At 35.1% G+C, this 18,208-nt stretch overlaps 1 protein-coding gene across 1 annotated transcript in view; it reads right to left on the bottom strand.

The window, feature by feature from the left end:
• Positions 1-714: 714 nt before the first annotated feature.
• BCKDHB (branched chain keto acid dehydrogenase E1 subunit beta) overlaps positions 715-18,208 on the bottom strand; it is a 105,794-nt gene continuing 88,300 nt past the window's right edge. The window contains exons 10-11 of the mRNA XM_079297974.1: positions 5,696-5,848; positions 715-1,051 (exon numbers count right to left, since the gene is read on the bottom strand). Coding sequence (XP_079154100.1) covers positions 5,708-5,848 — 141 coding nt within the window. The 3' untranslated portion in view covers positions 715-1,051; positions 5,696-5,707. The remainder of the gene's footprint in view (positions 1,052-5,695; positions 5,849-18,208) is intronic.

Here is an 18,208-nt window from a genome sequence, read left to right as displayed (position 1 = left end):
TAGCTTCATTATCAGTTGTGGGATTCTTCAGGGAATACACAAACTATGAACACGGAATCTTACACAAAATGGTAGGACCTGAAAAGATAACAATTTAGCACTTTCCACAGATTCACAGATATTGACTGAAGTTATCCTCCCTGGTGTGTTTCAGCCGTCACCTTGAGGATTGTCCTGAGCAGGTTTGTGTACAAATGTATTCTTCTTTTGGAAAGACCCCCCTGAACAATCACAGAAATGTGATTATCTGATTATCTGGCTACTGGCATCCATCTCCTCAAGGACCCCATTCCTTCCCCCATTTGGGAAGAAGCAATGCAGCATGAGACTGATTTGTACAGAGAACAAAGCAGGCAAAAAGAAGAGGAATTGCTTTTTGTACAACTACTTAGTAGCAGACACATTCCAATTCTAGAAGGAAGGATATTGCAGTAAAGATGTACCAATTAAGGCTCTCACTCACAGTAACAAAACAAAAAATGCTCTCCTCCCTTCTCAAGAAAAAAGGGATTTCCCCTTGCAGAAAGGGAAATCGGTATTAAGGGACTATTTTGCATGAAGCCACTTGAGTAAAACACTGATGCCACCACTTAAAGCAGGTCACCATCACACAAGCTGGTCTGGCTGGCTAAGGTTTATTGTGCTGACAATACAGTCACATTCAAATGACTTCTTTGGGTTCTTGCAAAACAATAGTAAAACTAAGAGACAACATGAGCATAATATGTTTTATTGAATAAAATTCTGCTTCTAATATTTACACAGTGAAGTCTAGATGCAACTTAGTGAAGCATGGCAATGTGCAATTTTCATTCAACATCTGGAATATCTTTAAATACATCTGAAACTACTTACTGTAACAATCACCTGCCCGTCAGTGATTTCATAATTAAGGAAAATTTGAACTTGCTGAAGAATAGCCAAGATGAATATTCAGGACAGCTGAGTTAAAAGAAAAGTCTGCTATGTAAATTCCAAACCCAAAAGATCTGATTAATATGTCAAGAGTTTTGAAGGCAGCTTCTGTATTTCCCTGTTGTTCTTCTTCTCTCTGCAGAAAAAGATGACAAAATAAATTATAAATCTGAAGACTGAAACTAAACAGCACACTCCAGGGTAATCTTATTTCTTAAATTCATAATGCCAACTTCAAGATATATGAACTAAAAGAAATTACTACAAATTACTTACTGATTCTATATCAAATACTATTTTACATCTTTAAAGCTGAGAGGGTAGACCCACAGAAATTAGAAATGCTGAAAATGATACCAAGAGTCAACACACCACATTGCCATTTACACAAAAAAATTTATGATGAACTACCTTCCCTCCTACTCTAGACTGTTAAGCAAACATTTTGCACTTTTTCTACTAGATATATTATCATTCTACTATTACAGAGAGGAGGGGTCTGGTAAAGAAACCATAGTCAACAATTTTCCTGTTTACAGAGATTGTTTTTAACATAATTTCATTATTGACCTAGCATGAACTCTCAGCAATGTCTGAATGCAAGTACAGATTTTCAGCAGCCGTACTTACAATCTAGCTCATAGCTCTAGTAGAGTGGTATCTTCTACATGGACTACTCACTTGTTCTAAGTAAGATATGATTCACTGGCCACTTGCATGGTCTTTGTCACCCAGCAGGAAAAGATTATAAACCAGGAATGTTGCATCCTACTCAAGCTTGTGGAGGTTGTTTATTCTAGTGGGTTGCAGCTAGCACTGAAGCAGGCAGACTAGCCTGCCACATTTTCAATTTATGTTTTGAAAAAAACTGGTTGTTAGTCTCAGGTCAAAAAGATCTCACACAGCCTCTCATATCTTATTTATCAAACAGAGAGAGGAAGTACAGTTGTCCTATGCTCAAGCTAACCTGTATGAAGCCCTGCCAAACAGCCAGGAGTGCAAGGAAGACACAATTACTAACTGAAGTCCCTACCAGTTCCCTTCCTGTTTCCCAGCACAACCAATTTCAAATGCATGCTTGGAAAGAAATATAAATTAAAATTCCCTAAGATTCCCTAACATCACTTAACCTTTAAGCATCAAGATTAAACTTCTCATAAAATAGTTCTGCAATGAAGTTCAGTGTGGTAACTTTGCATTTTTAGAAACTAAATCTGTAATGTAACAATGGCTCTCCATGAACACACACACTCATGGGGGTAAACTGCAACCTAGCATGGAATAGCTTTAAAATTCAGAATTTGACAAGAAAACAAAATATGCAAATGCAATAGTAAAATCTGCAAAATGTAACAGAAAATCACTTAAATACCTGCCATCTCTATGCTACAGCCAGCCCTCAACATATTTGTGAACAAGAGTATATCTTATAAAATGTGTCCTTATTTTCTTCAGTTTCATGGCTATCTTCTGTTTCTTCTTTTAAGGATTTTTCCCCTGCTCAAACAAACAGCCAGACTGTTCCATTTAACCAGGAAATGTATATCCATCCTAATCTCCCTGCTTTTTTTATCTTTACCTGTTTTCTAGCTACAGAGAGTTATCTGGAACACAGCTGCCTACCTAGAAGCTATTTCCCTTATAGCTAACATAGCTACAAACTTTAATAACTGAGAAGCTGCTGAAAGACAAGAGACTTTGCTTTTGCCTGTCTCATTGGTGAGGTATACAGGACACATTAACAAACACTGTCTTTGTAAAGGAAATCCATCTGTACTGAAAAACTCAAGATAAGAACTACCTGTGTGTGAGATGCTGTCAACACTGGCTGAACAAAACTAAATGTACATTAAGATAATAATGCTAACTTTAGAAATTATTAACCACAGCACTCAGCTTTTTTTACTCTTCCAGTTCTCTCTCCTCAGTCCCACTGAGGGAAAATGAGAGAGGCTATGTGGGCTGAGTTGCCAGCTGGGGTTAAACCACAATACCAGCTTGACCATTTCTGTAACCCAAAAGCCAACCCTATAGCCCTCTTCACCACAGGCCACTCCTGGCTCCCCTGTCTCTCCAACAGTAGCACATGAAGGGGCCCAACTCCTCTGACATCCAGAAGGACTGACTGTGCTCAAATCCACACAAACTGTAAAACCATTTCTTGGAACTACACAAGATAGTTTGGAACACATAATCTCATCACTCTGTACCAATGGAAAGTAACAAATGTTATCACAAGTACAAAAAGAAGCAAATGTAAAGCAACCCTTCTATTTCTCAGAAACATAAGAGGGCTAACCTTATTGCAACTGCTCTGTCAAGTACGTAAGATCAATGTGTAGCAGATAGAAAAATAAGGGAATACTCCCCTGAAATGTGCCTTACAACGAGGCACATTAATATTCTTTCATAGAAAAGCATGAGCAGATAATTCTGGAACAGTAATATCTAGTCACACTAACCAAAAGATACAGTGCTAGGGGCTCCAGTATCTGGATGTTTTGTTAGACAAAGCAGAAAGTAGAATTTTCTGTGTCTTGACACCATTTTTCAGACAACCCTTAATAAACCTGTTCCTTGATGTGTTAAATCCACGTTTTCAGCTGACCAATAACCTCCTCTGACATTTGTGTGCAGTTCAGCCCACAAGAGAAATATAAGTATAAATGCAGATGACTTTTCCATGTTTTAGATCGGGTTTAATGGAGACTTCCAGTGTCAAAACTGGATTGTGCACAAATTTGATGCAATCTCAGAACTCATTTTTTCAGCTCAGACCTCCCTCACATTACCAACCTGTACAGGAACAGGGGGTTAACTAAGTATCTGAACCACCAAATGTCCTCAGTTTGTATCCCTTTTCTTACAGAGGTATCAGTATTTGGTCCTTTGGTTTCCTTTGATAAGTAACAAATCAGAGGCTACCTAGCACAACCCAGTAACTCACCTCAAAGAACAGATACAATCATGCCATTCTCTTCAGCTAAGATTCCCTGAATTTGTTACAGAGGTGCCAAACAAAAAGAAGAAAATAAGTCTTTAATTAATTTACTTCAACTCAGATCAAAGACAAGGACAACTGTTACTAAAAAGAGAGCACTGATTACATACTCTACAGAAAAGGTGACAGATCAGAAAGAAGCTTTAGTTTTAATTCCAAGGAAATGAGGTGCATGAAGAACTGCATCACCAGCAGGGCAGGGAGGGATTGTCCTGCTCTGCTCTGAGCTGGGGCAGCCTCAGCTCCAGTGCTGGGGCAGCTCTGGGTGCTGCAATGTAACACAGACATTAAACTATTAGAGAGTGCCCAAAGGAGGGCACAAGGATGGGGAAGGGCCTTGAGGGGAAGCGTGTGAGGAGCAGCTGAGGGCACTGGGTCTGTTCAGCCTGGAGGAGACTGAGGGGAGACCTCACTGCAGCTACAGCTTCATGGAGAGGGGAGAGGAGGGGCAGGCACTGATCTCATTCTTGGGATGTCTCCCACAGGGCCAGGAGCTGGACCAAATCATTCTGATGGCTCCCTTTCAATTCAACATACTCTGTGATTCTATGAAATGCTCTGGCATGTCAGTAACAAGCAATTTTTGAAAAAAGTAGAACTACATTATTTTTGAAGATGTTTTTCATACAGGTGCTCCCCTATCAACTACTGAGGGAAACAGAGCAGAATGCCAGAAACTCTTCTGAAAGTAACAAAGCATATAAAGGAAAGTAACATTATAGTTTTGGTAACCTTCTATCCATGGCTCTAAATTTAATTCACAGTTTAATTTAGAGGCAAACAGACAGAAGATGGCATCCCTAATATAGGGTCCACCTTGACTCTCCTGTTTTTGGTGTCAACAGCTAAAAACATCCAGCCTGCCCATTACAGATTTGGTTGTTTTCTTCTTTTCATTTCCCATGCACAAGGTCCAGCAAGACTGTATCTCAAAAACTAGGTTATTTTGATCAATTAAAGGAAGCACAGAACACATTGTGTTAACACATTTTCTGAACTGTTAATAAAAACCAGTTAATAAAAACCAGAAGTTCTCCCACAGCACAACTCTAATCCTGGTCAGCCACCCCACAGTCAAATGTTACTTAGTACAATATTACAATGAAAAAAAAGATGTTACAGACTCTGAGTAATAGAAATATGTATTACTTCACATTCTTTGTGCTCTGCAAACAGAAATCTTCAAGCATGATCAAATTACATTGAAAATCATAATGAAAAATTATTTTTATAGTAAATATTGAATATTAGTACTTCAACAGAACTGTAAAACACTACAGGTGCTTCATGTATTTCCAATGGTTTGTGTGTATTTACAATAGAGAGCCAATATTCAGGGCAAATTGGGTGTTATTTGTACCTTGCAGGACTACAGACCACCCTGAGGAGTGAAAAATTATAAAATTTAACACCATGGTTTGCCTATGAAGCAACTCCTGAGTATTCTAATAGAGATGAAAATATATTCTCTGCATAAGTAATACTTTCATCCTTCACTTTTTACTCTTTTCACTTCTCAGGATTCAAGACACTTAATTTTCAGATTGATTAAGCAAGGTAATTCATTTTAAACACTGATTTCAATGGCAGTACTCAAAAATATTCATATACCTTTTAAGACTGAAGGCCCAAAGTCATAAGAGCCACTTCTTATTATAAATAACTAAATAAACTACTAGTAAATAAACTAAATAAATGAGTAGCAATAACCCCAAACCTTGCAGTTATCCTGTCAAAACCCTTGCAGATAACCTAAATAACAAGATGTTTATTTCTCACCTGTACTACTGCTCAGTAGTTAATCATCCTTCTAAGAGCATCATAGCATTTCCATTTGTCTGGGATGTAGAAAGGCTCAAAGATGTGAGGGAAGGGAGTGTCATAGCCACATACTCTTGTAATAGGAGCTTCTAAATTCAAAAAGCATTCCTCCTGTTAACAGAAATACAGAATAAATGTTAGTGAGGACAGTATTTTCAGGAGTCTTGCATCACAAATGGAGGTCAAATGAACTTTGCCAGACTGACAGTCCTGGAAACTCAAAAGCTCTATTTATATCACTGAATAAGTAGTCATAACCAAAATAGTGCTTCCTCTTGCACAAAGGTCCCTATTAGAAAAATAACTTGTATTAATGTTATTTTCATTCTCTCCATGTGTGCTGTATTAAATCATAGGCAGGTTATATTTAGTACATCTGCTATACATCCAGACAACTGCTGCCAAGAAACAAATATTTTAGGAACAAAGGATTAAGAGTCTCTTTCCTGTGCCACTTTTAAACACACAGTAAAATTGTATCATCTAAGAGTGCATATTATTTGTTGGATAAAGGAAGATCTTCTTTGAGCTCTTAGATTATGGCTCTGTCTAAGCATTAATCAGTTATGAAAATTAAGTGGATTTACATATCTCCAGCATTTGAGTCAAATCCATGCTCTACTCAACCCCCTACAATTTGTGTTCTACTTGGAGATCAGATTTGATCATGACTGTGAAATTTTTATTACTTGACCTAGAACGGCACAAAACATTACAAATACCACATTAATTTGAAAGTAATCTGTAAATATGCAACATTATCAGCCTTAATAACCAAATAAATAGTGGGGCTTCCATCTTCTTACTCTCAAGTACTAGAATGATGGCATGGACCACAAAAATCTGTGAGAAGTAGATGTAGAAATAACTTGGCCAGACCAAACTGATGTTGATGCTAATTATCAACTCCCTTTCTCTACATATCTTTAGTATAGGTATTTGCTTTCCAAAGCAGACAAATGAAGTGATACAACATGTCTCCTCCTGGTCTTTCCTTTATGGAGTGCAGTAACTGAGAAATCCTGGCCAACTTCCCCTGTACTTGGCTCAGCAAAGTACAAGATGGAAAGTACAAAGTGGAAGATGAAGTATTATCTATTTTCCTTTTCTGCCAGGCCCGCAAGGAAAATAGTTAAAAACCTTTGCTTTTCTACAAACGAGTGCTAAGTATTTTCTCAGACTGATGAACTGTTTTGCATGCACAATGCCTTGCAGTCCATGGCAGCCTGGCTTTACTCACTGTGCTTTCTGCACATGGCAGTATTTGGCAGTATGGAAGGTACTGATAACACACTGAGATCACAACCTTTCACTCCAGCATTGTGAAGTGGGTTTTTCTGGACCACAAACCAAAGTAAAAAGTCCAAGAGCTTGTGTGATTGCACACAGTATTAATTACACTTAATAGTGTACCAGAAATAGTGTACAAGAAAACTTCACAGTCTGAGTAGGTCTGAGTTAAAATATATATGGAAACACTATAAATATTTTTGAGCTCCATTTACAGGCATTCTTTTATTTGCAAAGCAAAAGATTCACATTAGTACAAAGTCCTGGGAAGTAGAGTATAATAAGTCCTTTATCTGCCCACGAGGTAGATCATGATTTTCTACTCTGACCTGCTGGCAAGGGTAATTTTGATACTAAACAGACCTTGATTCCCGTGTTTTAACTGACAATAAGACAAGGTAATAACCAAAACTGACTGCCAATCCACCTGTCAGTTGCATAACACCAAAATGTGCAAATATATTTCTAGATCCACAGCCTTCCAGTACTGCAGAGCTGTTTTCAAGTACCCAACACAGAAAACTATCTAGAAGACAAATGGTTTAAACAAACTGGTACCTTTCTAGAAAAGATGCTAGAAAAAAAATTTAAAGTTAAAAGTATTAGGCATGGGATTTCTGAGTCAGTATAAAATGTTTACTTTTGAAAACCTATTTGAAAAAGTTATGCTCTATTAACAGGATATCCATAACTTCCAAAATTCAATTAAAAATATAATTTTGTTAGAAAAATAAGTGCTTACAAAAGCAACATCTATAGTTATTAGTTCAATATATCCAATTTTTTCTTAATGCAAAAAAAACCCAACAAAACGTTAAATCTTGCTCTGCTTCCTGACTGCAGAGGCCAAATTCTGGCCCAAATGATTCAATATGACCTTTGCCAATTTTCCTTCATTTGCTTGATTTTCACTCAAAGCTTTCTGGAAAATATATTATTATATTAGGATATAAAAGCATATAATTGGTCACATAATTTTATTTCAACATTTGATGCTTAATACACACTTACTAAGACTTCAAGAGCACAGATCCCAGTAAAAATCTGTTCTTGAAATCCACAGCAACCAGTCAAATGCATCACACACACAACACTTTAAAACAATCACACACCTTGAATTTTAGAATAGGAGCTAAAACCAAGGACTTGCTGGATGTGGCATAATTGTATGTGAAAATGATCCTCCAGTATGTTGTACATACTATCAATCTATTTCCCCAGATTACAATATCTCAGTATGCTAATATAGAAAACTTTATCCAAGTTTATTTTAGCTTTATTTAAAAGTAAACTTTACTTTTAGCAGAGATTCAGGTACTCATTGCTAAACCAGGGCCTCTGAGTTAAAAACTCTTTGAGTGACAACTGCAGACATTTGCAGAGACACACAGTTGCACAAAATGAAAAAAAAAACAACAACCCAAAAAAAGCACCACCAAGTCTCCATTATTGGCCATTACTAACCCATCTGCAATGTATGGAAAAATAAAGCAATCTCATCTGCTGTTTGGAGGAAGTGCTTTCAGGCATCTGGTCAAGAAGAAGATAGTTGAATGATTTTTCTTTTGCTCCAGCCTGTCCTTCCTCTAAAGGGAATCTCTACAATTCCACAGTCATAGTAAACAGACCTTCACATGCAAACACTTTGGTAAGTAAGTACTGGTAAATGAAACTATTTAACACACAGCTAGCATATCAGACAGATTCAGTCTTTCCCCCTATTATAGTCTTAATTCCTTTATTTCCATATTTTTTTGATCTATTTCACTTTTCCTCTCTAGCTGGCATGGATTAAAATCCATAAACAGGATTTTTTTTTTAAATTTTCATTTCTACTTGCGTGTCCTAAGTGAGAAAGCTTTCCTTTAAAAACAAATTATTTCTGCAACATTTTATGTCCTCAGGGTCTCTCCCATACTATTTTTATTTTACAACAATACAAGTACCCCAAAAAATTAAAAGCTGCTAGAATGTCAGATGGCTACTATATGAGACCACTGATTTTACAACTCCTTTTCCCATACAGGAATTTATTTTCTGAAGGATGATAAACAAAAAGTTTATATTAAAGGCTAATATAAATACAAAGAGTTGGATAGAAATCTTGATAAATATTTTGCTATTATAGGCACTATATTAAAAAGAAGATTAAACTTAAAGTCTTAAGGCAAATCGCAGGAACATTCTTCACGCTAGAGTACTCAATTTTTGGCTGATAATAACTAAAAAATTTAGACTCAAGAATTCATGGCAGGTTGCAAAGCTTTAATTAAATTGTGGTAAGTTCTGTCAATTACAATTCTGAATTTTGTCATCTCATCTACAGATTGTAAAATTTTAAAAACCACATATTAAATTGAAAAGCTTGTCAAGGGGAAAGCTTATTGCATCAGACTTTCACTTTCTATTCTGGATTTTTATTCAGATTTATTTATGCTGTTGCCTTAAACTAAAGTGTGGGGCTTAAACAGTTAAGGAAATTGATTTCAGATCACTTTGTTGGTGATTGTTACATCTATATTATCGATTACTTCCACATATGGATTTTCAACTGTAAATTACCTACTATTGTAAAAATAAGATGAAACTACTCTAGGTTAATAAGGAACACCATGATCTCAAATACAATAAAATCTATTTTTTAACTCATAGTTTAGATTTTCAAAAGAAGCTTTCCAAGGACATTGTCAATCAAGCACCATTTTGTAAAATGTGGATTTCATGCAATAAAGCTGACACTAAATAAAGATTAAACGTTTTTCTCCTTGGTTTCTGCTTAAAAATGTCATATTTTTAAAATCTACTTTCTGTAACAGAAAAGTCAAGCACCTGTAGTTTTCATATATTTCTCAATTGTAGCACAGTACTTTCTTTACAGCTGCAAGCACCAAATTCTACACATTTTAAACATAATTTGCTTTGACAACATATATATGTCACATTCCTATGAACAGTCAGTTCTCTGAGTTACATAAGTACTATACAATGCACTCACAAGATATTTGCAAGTTGAGACGTGTAGAAAGATCTATACATTCTTTCTTTATAAGAACTTTTTCTTTTCAACAGCTTAGCCATTTTTGTCTTAAGATATTTTTATAATTCTTTTCCTGATAGTTAGAATAGTGACACAATTTTTCCTCAGAGAACTCTGCAGATGTATGTTGTAAACTTTTAACTTCTATCAAAAATTTTTCTCCTTTTCAAATCACTTTATATTTATAACTTAGCACAGTTTCATAATGACCATTTTATTTGTTATCAATTATTTGAATTTATGCAATTAATACCTTGTCAAATACAGAAAAATAGCTTCTAAAATTATTTACTTTGTGATTGCCAAAAGAGATAGTATTTTTACTTACAAAAAACTTCAATATTTATAAAATGAAAAATTTAGGGGAGAAAAAGTCTGTTCTGTGTAATTCATTGCCTTATTACCATTAAAAAGCAATTAACAGCAAATATTGTCTTTACAGTAATAAATTACATAAAACAGTATTTATAGAATAATTCAAATTTATCCTATAAAAATAAAGTATTATAACATAAAATGAACAATTCATACACAGGCTTGAAGACTGCCTTTGAATTTCACTTCAGCCAGCTTCAAAAATGAATAGAACAATCTTTAATAACCCAATACACAACTGGTATGGTCTATTAAATTTTCCTTATCAAGTTAACAACAGAACCACACCAACAAACATTCACAGCAAGAGCTTTAACTTAAAGCTGTTGGAATTAGAACTTTGGTAAGTGGCTGAGCTGACTTGGTGGTGTGCAGAACTGTATTCCCAATGTATTTAAAATACCAAACAAAAAAACTCCACAAACCAAACAAACACAAAACTCCATTTATGTCAAATAATTATATTTTTTAAAAGAGGAACATTTTTTTAAAAGTAATTTGGATTTCTTCACAACGTATACTATGTTTTATGCAAAAAAGCAAAGACTTTGTATGAAAATATTACACCATTTAAATTGACTGGTAGAATGTAGGACTAGAAATATATTCAATTCAGAAGAAAACACAGACAGGAATTAAGTTCTTCCTTGTAAATGTATAATTTGCATAGTTTGAGGTGCAGCAGCCAGCACAATTCTTCTCCACAAAATAAATGGCACATGACAGGTACACTCAAGAGGATGTGGAATGACTTCCAGGTTATGGAATATGCTGCTTTAAGTGAGCCCTAAGAGTGTCTTTTAGCAAGTAAGGATTTTGATGATTAATTGCAATCCACTAGATGATAACTTCCCACCTTTTTGCTGCAAGTACTAGAAATATCATTTTTTTCCTAGGCAATTGTGTTAAATATGCAGAATATGACAAAATCATTCAAATATAATCTTTCCTCTGTATAACAGCAATCCACCTTACTTCAAAGTCATTACAAATTATGTTATTCTATAGGATATTCCAAGTTTCCTGTGCACTTATTTAAGTGGCAATTACAAACATTTGCACCGGGATCCACATATTTTATAAAAGCAGGCCCAAAGCCCCAGACCTAGAAAGATTTCCCAGGCCCATGAGTATCTGAACATTCTTGCTTTATTCAGCTACTTGTCATTACTAACTGATCTGTTCAGTAAATGATCCTGCAAACTGCTTCACGTACAATAACATGGCTGAATAACCCCAGTGAAATCAACAGAGCTAAAGTGCCTGCATAAAATTATCCTTACGTGAAAATGTTTGCAGATCACAGGTCATTTTTCTGCATGAATGAGCAGTTGCTCCGCACAACAAACATTTGTTAAGCTTTTCAGTAAAGATTAACCTAATTCTAATTACTTCCTACCTTTTAATAACAAAGCTAGAAATATGCTACCAATATAATCAGCCTTTATACTTTTCGATCATCATTTATCACCTACCATTTTAATTACTTAAATAAGTATTTTATAAAAAAACATCTTCTGGTTAAGCTCAGCATGCCACAAGTGACTGGAAGGATTTGCTACTAAGAGTTTTAATAGTCAGTGAGCAGTATTTTTATTTTTACAGCTGTTGAGGCAGCTGAGAGATGCTTGCAAAGACAGCCTTGTCAGTGTGCATATCTGGCACAGTAAAATTCTCGTAGAAGTACTTCACTCAACACACACTAATGAACTTCAAAGGAAATGCAATTTCAGCTGCTGTTACTAAACAATTTAAAACAGCGCATTTCCTTTTTTATATTGAAGCATTTGCATTTTGGGACAGCTAGTGTGAATGATGCTGTCACTGTGACTCACCAAATTCTACCCCAGGGCAAATCCACAGCTTGGCCAGGCAGCCAGGGAGACAGGAGTACAAAGGAACCATCCTGTCCTCCCATGAAAAGGTGAGGGCTTACCTAATATCATTCCAGAATTTTTTACATGATCACCTTTGCAAAACAGGCTCAGAGTGGAGGGGATTATTAGATCATTTGACACAAAGATATAAGGAATTTTACGGTGTATTATTTAAACCAAGCTGTCATTTTACTTATAAATTTAATTTATCAGAAGCTGATTGATGGTTCAAACCCTCAGGTAGAAGAATTCTAGTGAAAAGCTTTAAGTGAATAATAAATATTCTTTCATTTAAAGGCAAAATTACAGTTAAGAAATCCGACTGTTGAGAATAGAGATGTGATTCTTATTCTACAGAAAAAGTGTAAAAAACTGGGGAAAAATGTAATGAGGTTTTAATATATAGGTTTATGCAAAAAATTACTCAGAAACACTAAATTAATTACACTGGAGACTGAGGTTTTGGGTACAGGCTAACCTAAAAAACATGCAATAATTATTTCACCAAATTTCTTTTCAAAGTAATTAGCTTTTCTTCTTTCCTGGAGAGATGCAATCTTTTATAGTTTTGATCATTCTACACTTTATTTCCTAAATTACTATTCAAAAAGGCTACACTGATATTCCAGTGTAATGAAAAATTGCCAACAAAACAAATGATAACAACACCTCCAAGAAAATAAGAAATGAATACCTCATTAATATTTGCAGCTATAAATACTCAATGCAACTCTGTTACAAAAGACCAAGAAATGGGCTGCAAATGAAATTTTTATTATTTTAAAATGTTTAATAAGACCATAAACAGTTAGCATGACATCTCTTAATTTAAAAACTGGTCCAAAATAAAGACGAAGAATAACATATTTCAGAGGCTATGAAATTAGTTTCTTTTATGCCAGAACAAACAGTTCAAAATTATTGCCCTGATTTTGAAGAGTTGATGAAATACATGTATAAAAATAAATGTGTGGGATCTGTGACATATTCAGCAATATTACACACACAGAAACATGGATAACAGAATTAATTATTTTTGCACAAGAGAGAAACATAACAGTAGTTGTCAAATATGTATTTTAGCAGTCTCACAAAAGTTTTCATTGGATTAAGCCCAAGGATTTAACTTGGTCTACATTTTAGAACTGATTATTTAAATAAATTTCATACTTTAAATGGTTATGTGAACTTTGCTTTCACACTAAATCATCTACACAATTTTAATTTCCACTCCACTAATGAACCTATTGCTTTTAAATCGAAACTATAAATCTTTTACGTAACCTATGTCTTCCACCAATGCTATCAATTGTACAGTGAAGCTTCTTAATGAAGAAACAATGTAAAACACCTATACAGCTGTCTTAGCTACTGTGAAGCACCTCTTCTAATTTTCTTCTTTTCCATTTCAGTTAGCACTCAACTTAAAATTGCCATGAACAAAATGTAAAAATAAGCTATTGGTAGTACTGCAAAAGGAAATTTGCAATACAGTTCAAACTGAGATTTTCTTTTCCCCCTATGTGTCTGCTAAACAGAAAAAAAAAAAAAAATAAAAAATCCTTCATGTAAGTAACGAGATAAATTCTCCATTTATTCAATAACTAAAATTTCTGCAGAACTCAATCCATGATGAGGATTGAGTCCATCATCCATCTACTGCAATAGGTATCTCTAACAAATGGCATTCAATAGCATAAGACATAAAATCAGAATATCATAAATACAAAACAGAACTACAGTACAAATGGACATTAATTTACTATTTACATGGTCTGATTTTATTGAGCTAATTATTAAACAGCAACCCTACTTTACATCTGCCCTGAAAAAAAAAAAAAAAAAAAACACCACTAACACAGGATTGTTTGAGAATTAGCGTTCCCCAAGTCAGATTATTTATTTCAATTTTTAACATAACTATTGAAGTACATTAGGCTTCTGGTTTCATCCAGTATCCAGTGACACCACAGGAGCATAAACTCTAGCCTCCTGCCATCACAGAGACTGTGATACATGACATACAACAGGAAGCATAAAGGGAGAACCCCGAATGTAGAATTCTGTTGAAGTCTGAGCTTTTATTTCCTTTGCTAGTGACCAAACTCACCACTGCTTGAGTCAGGTTTCCTGTCACCTAAAGCCAGTACTGATGTCAGAAGTCAGGGATGAGGTGAACTTACACTGATGTGCTCTCCCAGATGAGCAACCCCAAAATCAAAGCACATTTTTAAACAGTTATTCAGTCATGGAAATTTCTGTGCCCACCAGCCCACATGTCTGATTTCCTCTCAACAAATGAGACCACCAGGCCCATGCACAGCTAAAGGTGGGGCTTTTTCCCCAAACTTCTGACAAAGCCTAAGGATACAAAATTTGGCAAGGTCTCAAAACTAAAGTTCCATCTCTGCCATCACAGAAGGCCACAGTTGCTATCACAAATTGATCATATTTGACTGATTATCCTAACAACTCCTCACTCACATCATCTGGTTTCAATACTTTCTTTTAAAACAATGGTTTCCCACACCACTGTCTTCTACAAAAAATATAAACCTTTATTATTTCTACCATAAGGGTCACTCCAAACACACTTGTCTTTTGATCCAATTGCAGGATACACAACTGAGCTGAAGGTAATTGATACACCAGCTCTTCCTCTTTCACCCAACTAATCATCTATAAGCTTATGCTAAAGACAAATTAGTAGTTCCTAGCCATGTAGAAACTCTGTTTCTGTGACCCTCAATCTCAGGCTGGTTTATTATAGGATTCCAATTTTTACTGTATCAATAATAGACTTAAAAAATCTGGGGTTTGTAACTAAGAAACTACAAGAGTGTTAAGATCTAACCAAATCTTAAAAAATGCTATTCTTTACAACTTCTTAATATTTTTGAGAGCCCACCATACTACAAGCCCCACATCACACACCTTCCAGTTCTTGTACACTGACAAGATTTTTGAAGGTCAGGATCTAATCTGTCAGGTTACTCTGGCACAATCTACACTAACTGTATAATCCCAGCAAATTCACTGCCAAACTGATTTTGAAAACATCAGACTGACAGCATTTTTATCAGAGCACTATAACAGAAGAAAATTAGTACTTCATGCTTTTAAAAGGGAATTATTAGCTGCCAAGACTGAAAAACAGTATTCAAAAAAATCCAGCCAGTACAAAGGTTATTATGGAGCTTTTCTCATTGTATTTGGTGAGATTTTTCATTTGTCATATGGTAGGAATACAGTCAACCAAGCCTGCCAACAACTGTAAGAATGAAACATGCAGACACAGCTGATATGGGTTTAGATTGCTAAAGATCCAGTGTAAGTGTTTGACATACTACTTTTTCTTGATCAAGACAAGAAACATGTTCTCAAATGTCTTCTTTTGTGGCTGACTTTTAAAAAAATCAGGAAATAAAGTACACACGTAACATTATTTTCCTAGTTTGCTTCTGCTATGAATTCAGGGATATTCCAGAAATTATGGGGTTTGTTGGTTTCATAGTTTCCTATCTACTGTAAAATCAGCATTACTTTGAATGCTCCGCAAAAACAGAGGTTTAAGCATCTTTCTCTGAACAGTATATAATTTTTTCAAGACATTTCTACTTATTATAGTGATCACAACAAATTATATAGAGAAAGAAAAGTTTAGCTTGTAGTGGTTAATAAACAACTTCAGCCTAGAAGACCAGTGATCAAACAGATCAAGGGCTGAGATTTGCTGTAGCACAGTGACCACAGTATGCTGAAATTTAAGTTGCTGCTTTGCAGTTTTCTTATGGCTTCCTTCATCCAAACATCTTTTAGAAGTTTTCTTAATTATTTTATGAAAGTTTTTTAAATTATTACAGTTGTTTTCAAGACTTCTTTCTTTCTGATTTCACCCCAAACAAAGAACCACTTAGGGGTAAGACAGACAGTTGTATCTGTCTTCATTAATTCATTAGCTTGCTACCATTAAAAATCAAATAAAGCTATTTATGTTCTTGAATGGGAGACAATTTTAGGAGACAATCAATAGGATCTCTAGTTCTCATGCACTGCTAAAAAGTTTCAAGTCTCTCCATAGGGATATTTACTCTAAAATGAACTGTACCATCCTTTTAAGATATTAATCCTTATTGATTAGAAAGGAGGCCTGTACTGCATAGATTGGAAATGCAACTTTCAGATCAATCCCATCTAAGTAATTATTACAAAAAATTCAAATCCATGCCACCTCACTGCAGGGGCAGTCACAGAGATAAGACAATTCAATGGAATTACTGCAGAAGGTAGACCACTAAAAAATCTTCAGTAACCAGTAAGAGTGTCCATCAATAGCAGTGAAAGAGACAATGATACTTGAAAAATTGACCCATATTTCCCTCTCTTTTATGTCCTGATCCACCACCAAAGGTGGCAAAATCTTTATGGACATAAAATACAAGACAATATATATTTTCAGTACACCGACAGTGAAAGGTCTTCAGATCTTTCACATTTCTCAATTACCTGGAATTCAAGCAGGAATAACATCCAGCTTTACAGGTAAATGAAGACTGCAGGTAATCAAACATATAAAAGGAAAACAAAATGCCATTCGTTCATTAGGTGAGTTCTGAAATTGCTTCTATTATTAGGGTAGACCAATTGGCTTCTTGAAACTTCTAAATGTATATATAATGTTACATACAATATTCAGAACCACATGTATCTCTCCAGTAGCTAAAAAATCCATAAGAAAATGGGGTAAGTTCAGATCTTCCTACCAAAAGTTTAATAAGAATTTCTATCCTTAAAGAAAAGCAAATGTTTCTTTATAACTTGTGCAAAGATGGTAACATCCACATTTATTCACATAATCTCATCAAGCTTACTAATATAAGAAACTCTTTTCTTAACATTCTGAATATAGACAGTGATTGAATACACAATAATTAGAGGATTTTGCCTCAGAGGAAAGTAGATTTCTTGATTTTGGTTTAACCAAGCAGGATTCCTCTCTAAGAAATGATGCTAAAATTGTCTTGGAAATGTAACATTGATGATGTAATTTGATTTTTGAATAACAGTGAATTGCTTCCTCTGTATTACCTACCAGGTTCCTTACAGATCTGAAATATTCTCAATACATTCTCGAGGTAAACTGCTTACCTGAAGCATTCTAAATAAATGTGAACAATTTTCTAACTCAACACATAGCAATACATGGTGTTACAACTCATATTTCAGAGACATTTTGTCTTCTTTCACTTCTGCCCTTTGGGACTGAATAGAGTACAAGTCAATCAATATATTTATTAGCATATAATCACATTAATTCCATCAATATCAATATATATTGTGGTTGAGTCAGACATAGGCATATGCAGACTTGAACTTGACACCTACAATACACAGGATGTGCAATGTGACACCTACAATACACAATATTCAATGCTATGTTTTTACACTCAGTATTTTTTATTCTCAGTCAAACAACATTCTTAATTTAGGGGGTGGCCAGGCCAGCAAGAATCTGATGTTTGGAACCTAATCCCCAAGTAGGGTATCTGAAGCTATTCTACAACAAGCAAAAAAAGAAAGAAACAAACAACAGTCTAATTTTAAAGTACCCCCTTGAATAATAAATAACCACAGAGAGGGGCAAAATTGGGAAGAGGGGCATTCTCCTTGTGGCACCCCAAAAGTCACTGAGCAGCAAAGAAGGGAGCTCAATAGGATACCTGTGCCCATTGTTAGGGTGCTCATCTCAGGGATGGCAACTCTCCACTCCCCCACTCCTCACATAAGCATTTTAACATTCATTATATTCATGGACATGAACACAAAACAGAAAACAGTCCAGGGAAGAGGCTCAAACTTTCAACCAAGAACACCAAGTTTGTCAGAAATTCC

This window comes from Erithacus rubecula, assembly GCF_903797595.1.
Source record: "Erithacus rubecula genome assembly, chromosome: 2".
NCBI classification, from domain to species: Eukaryota; Metazoa; Chordata; class Aves; order Passeriformes; family Muscicapidae; genus Erithacus; species Erithacus rubecula.
Note: the sequence above shows the minus strand (reverse complement) of the source record. Positions and strands in the feature narration are given on the sequence as shown.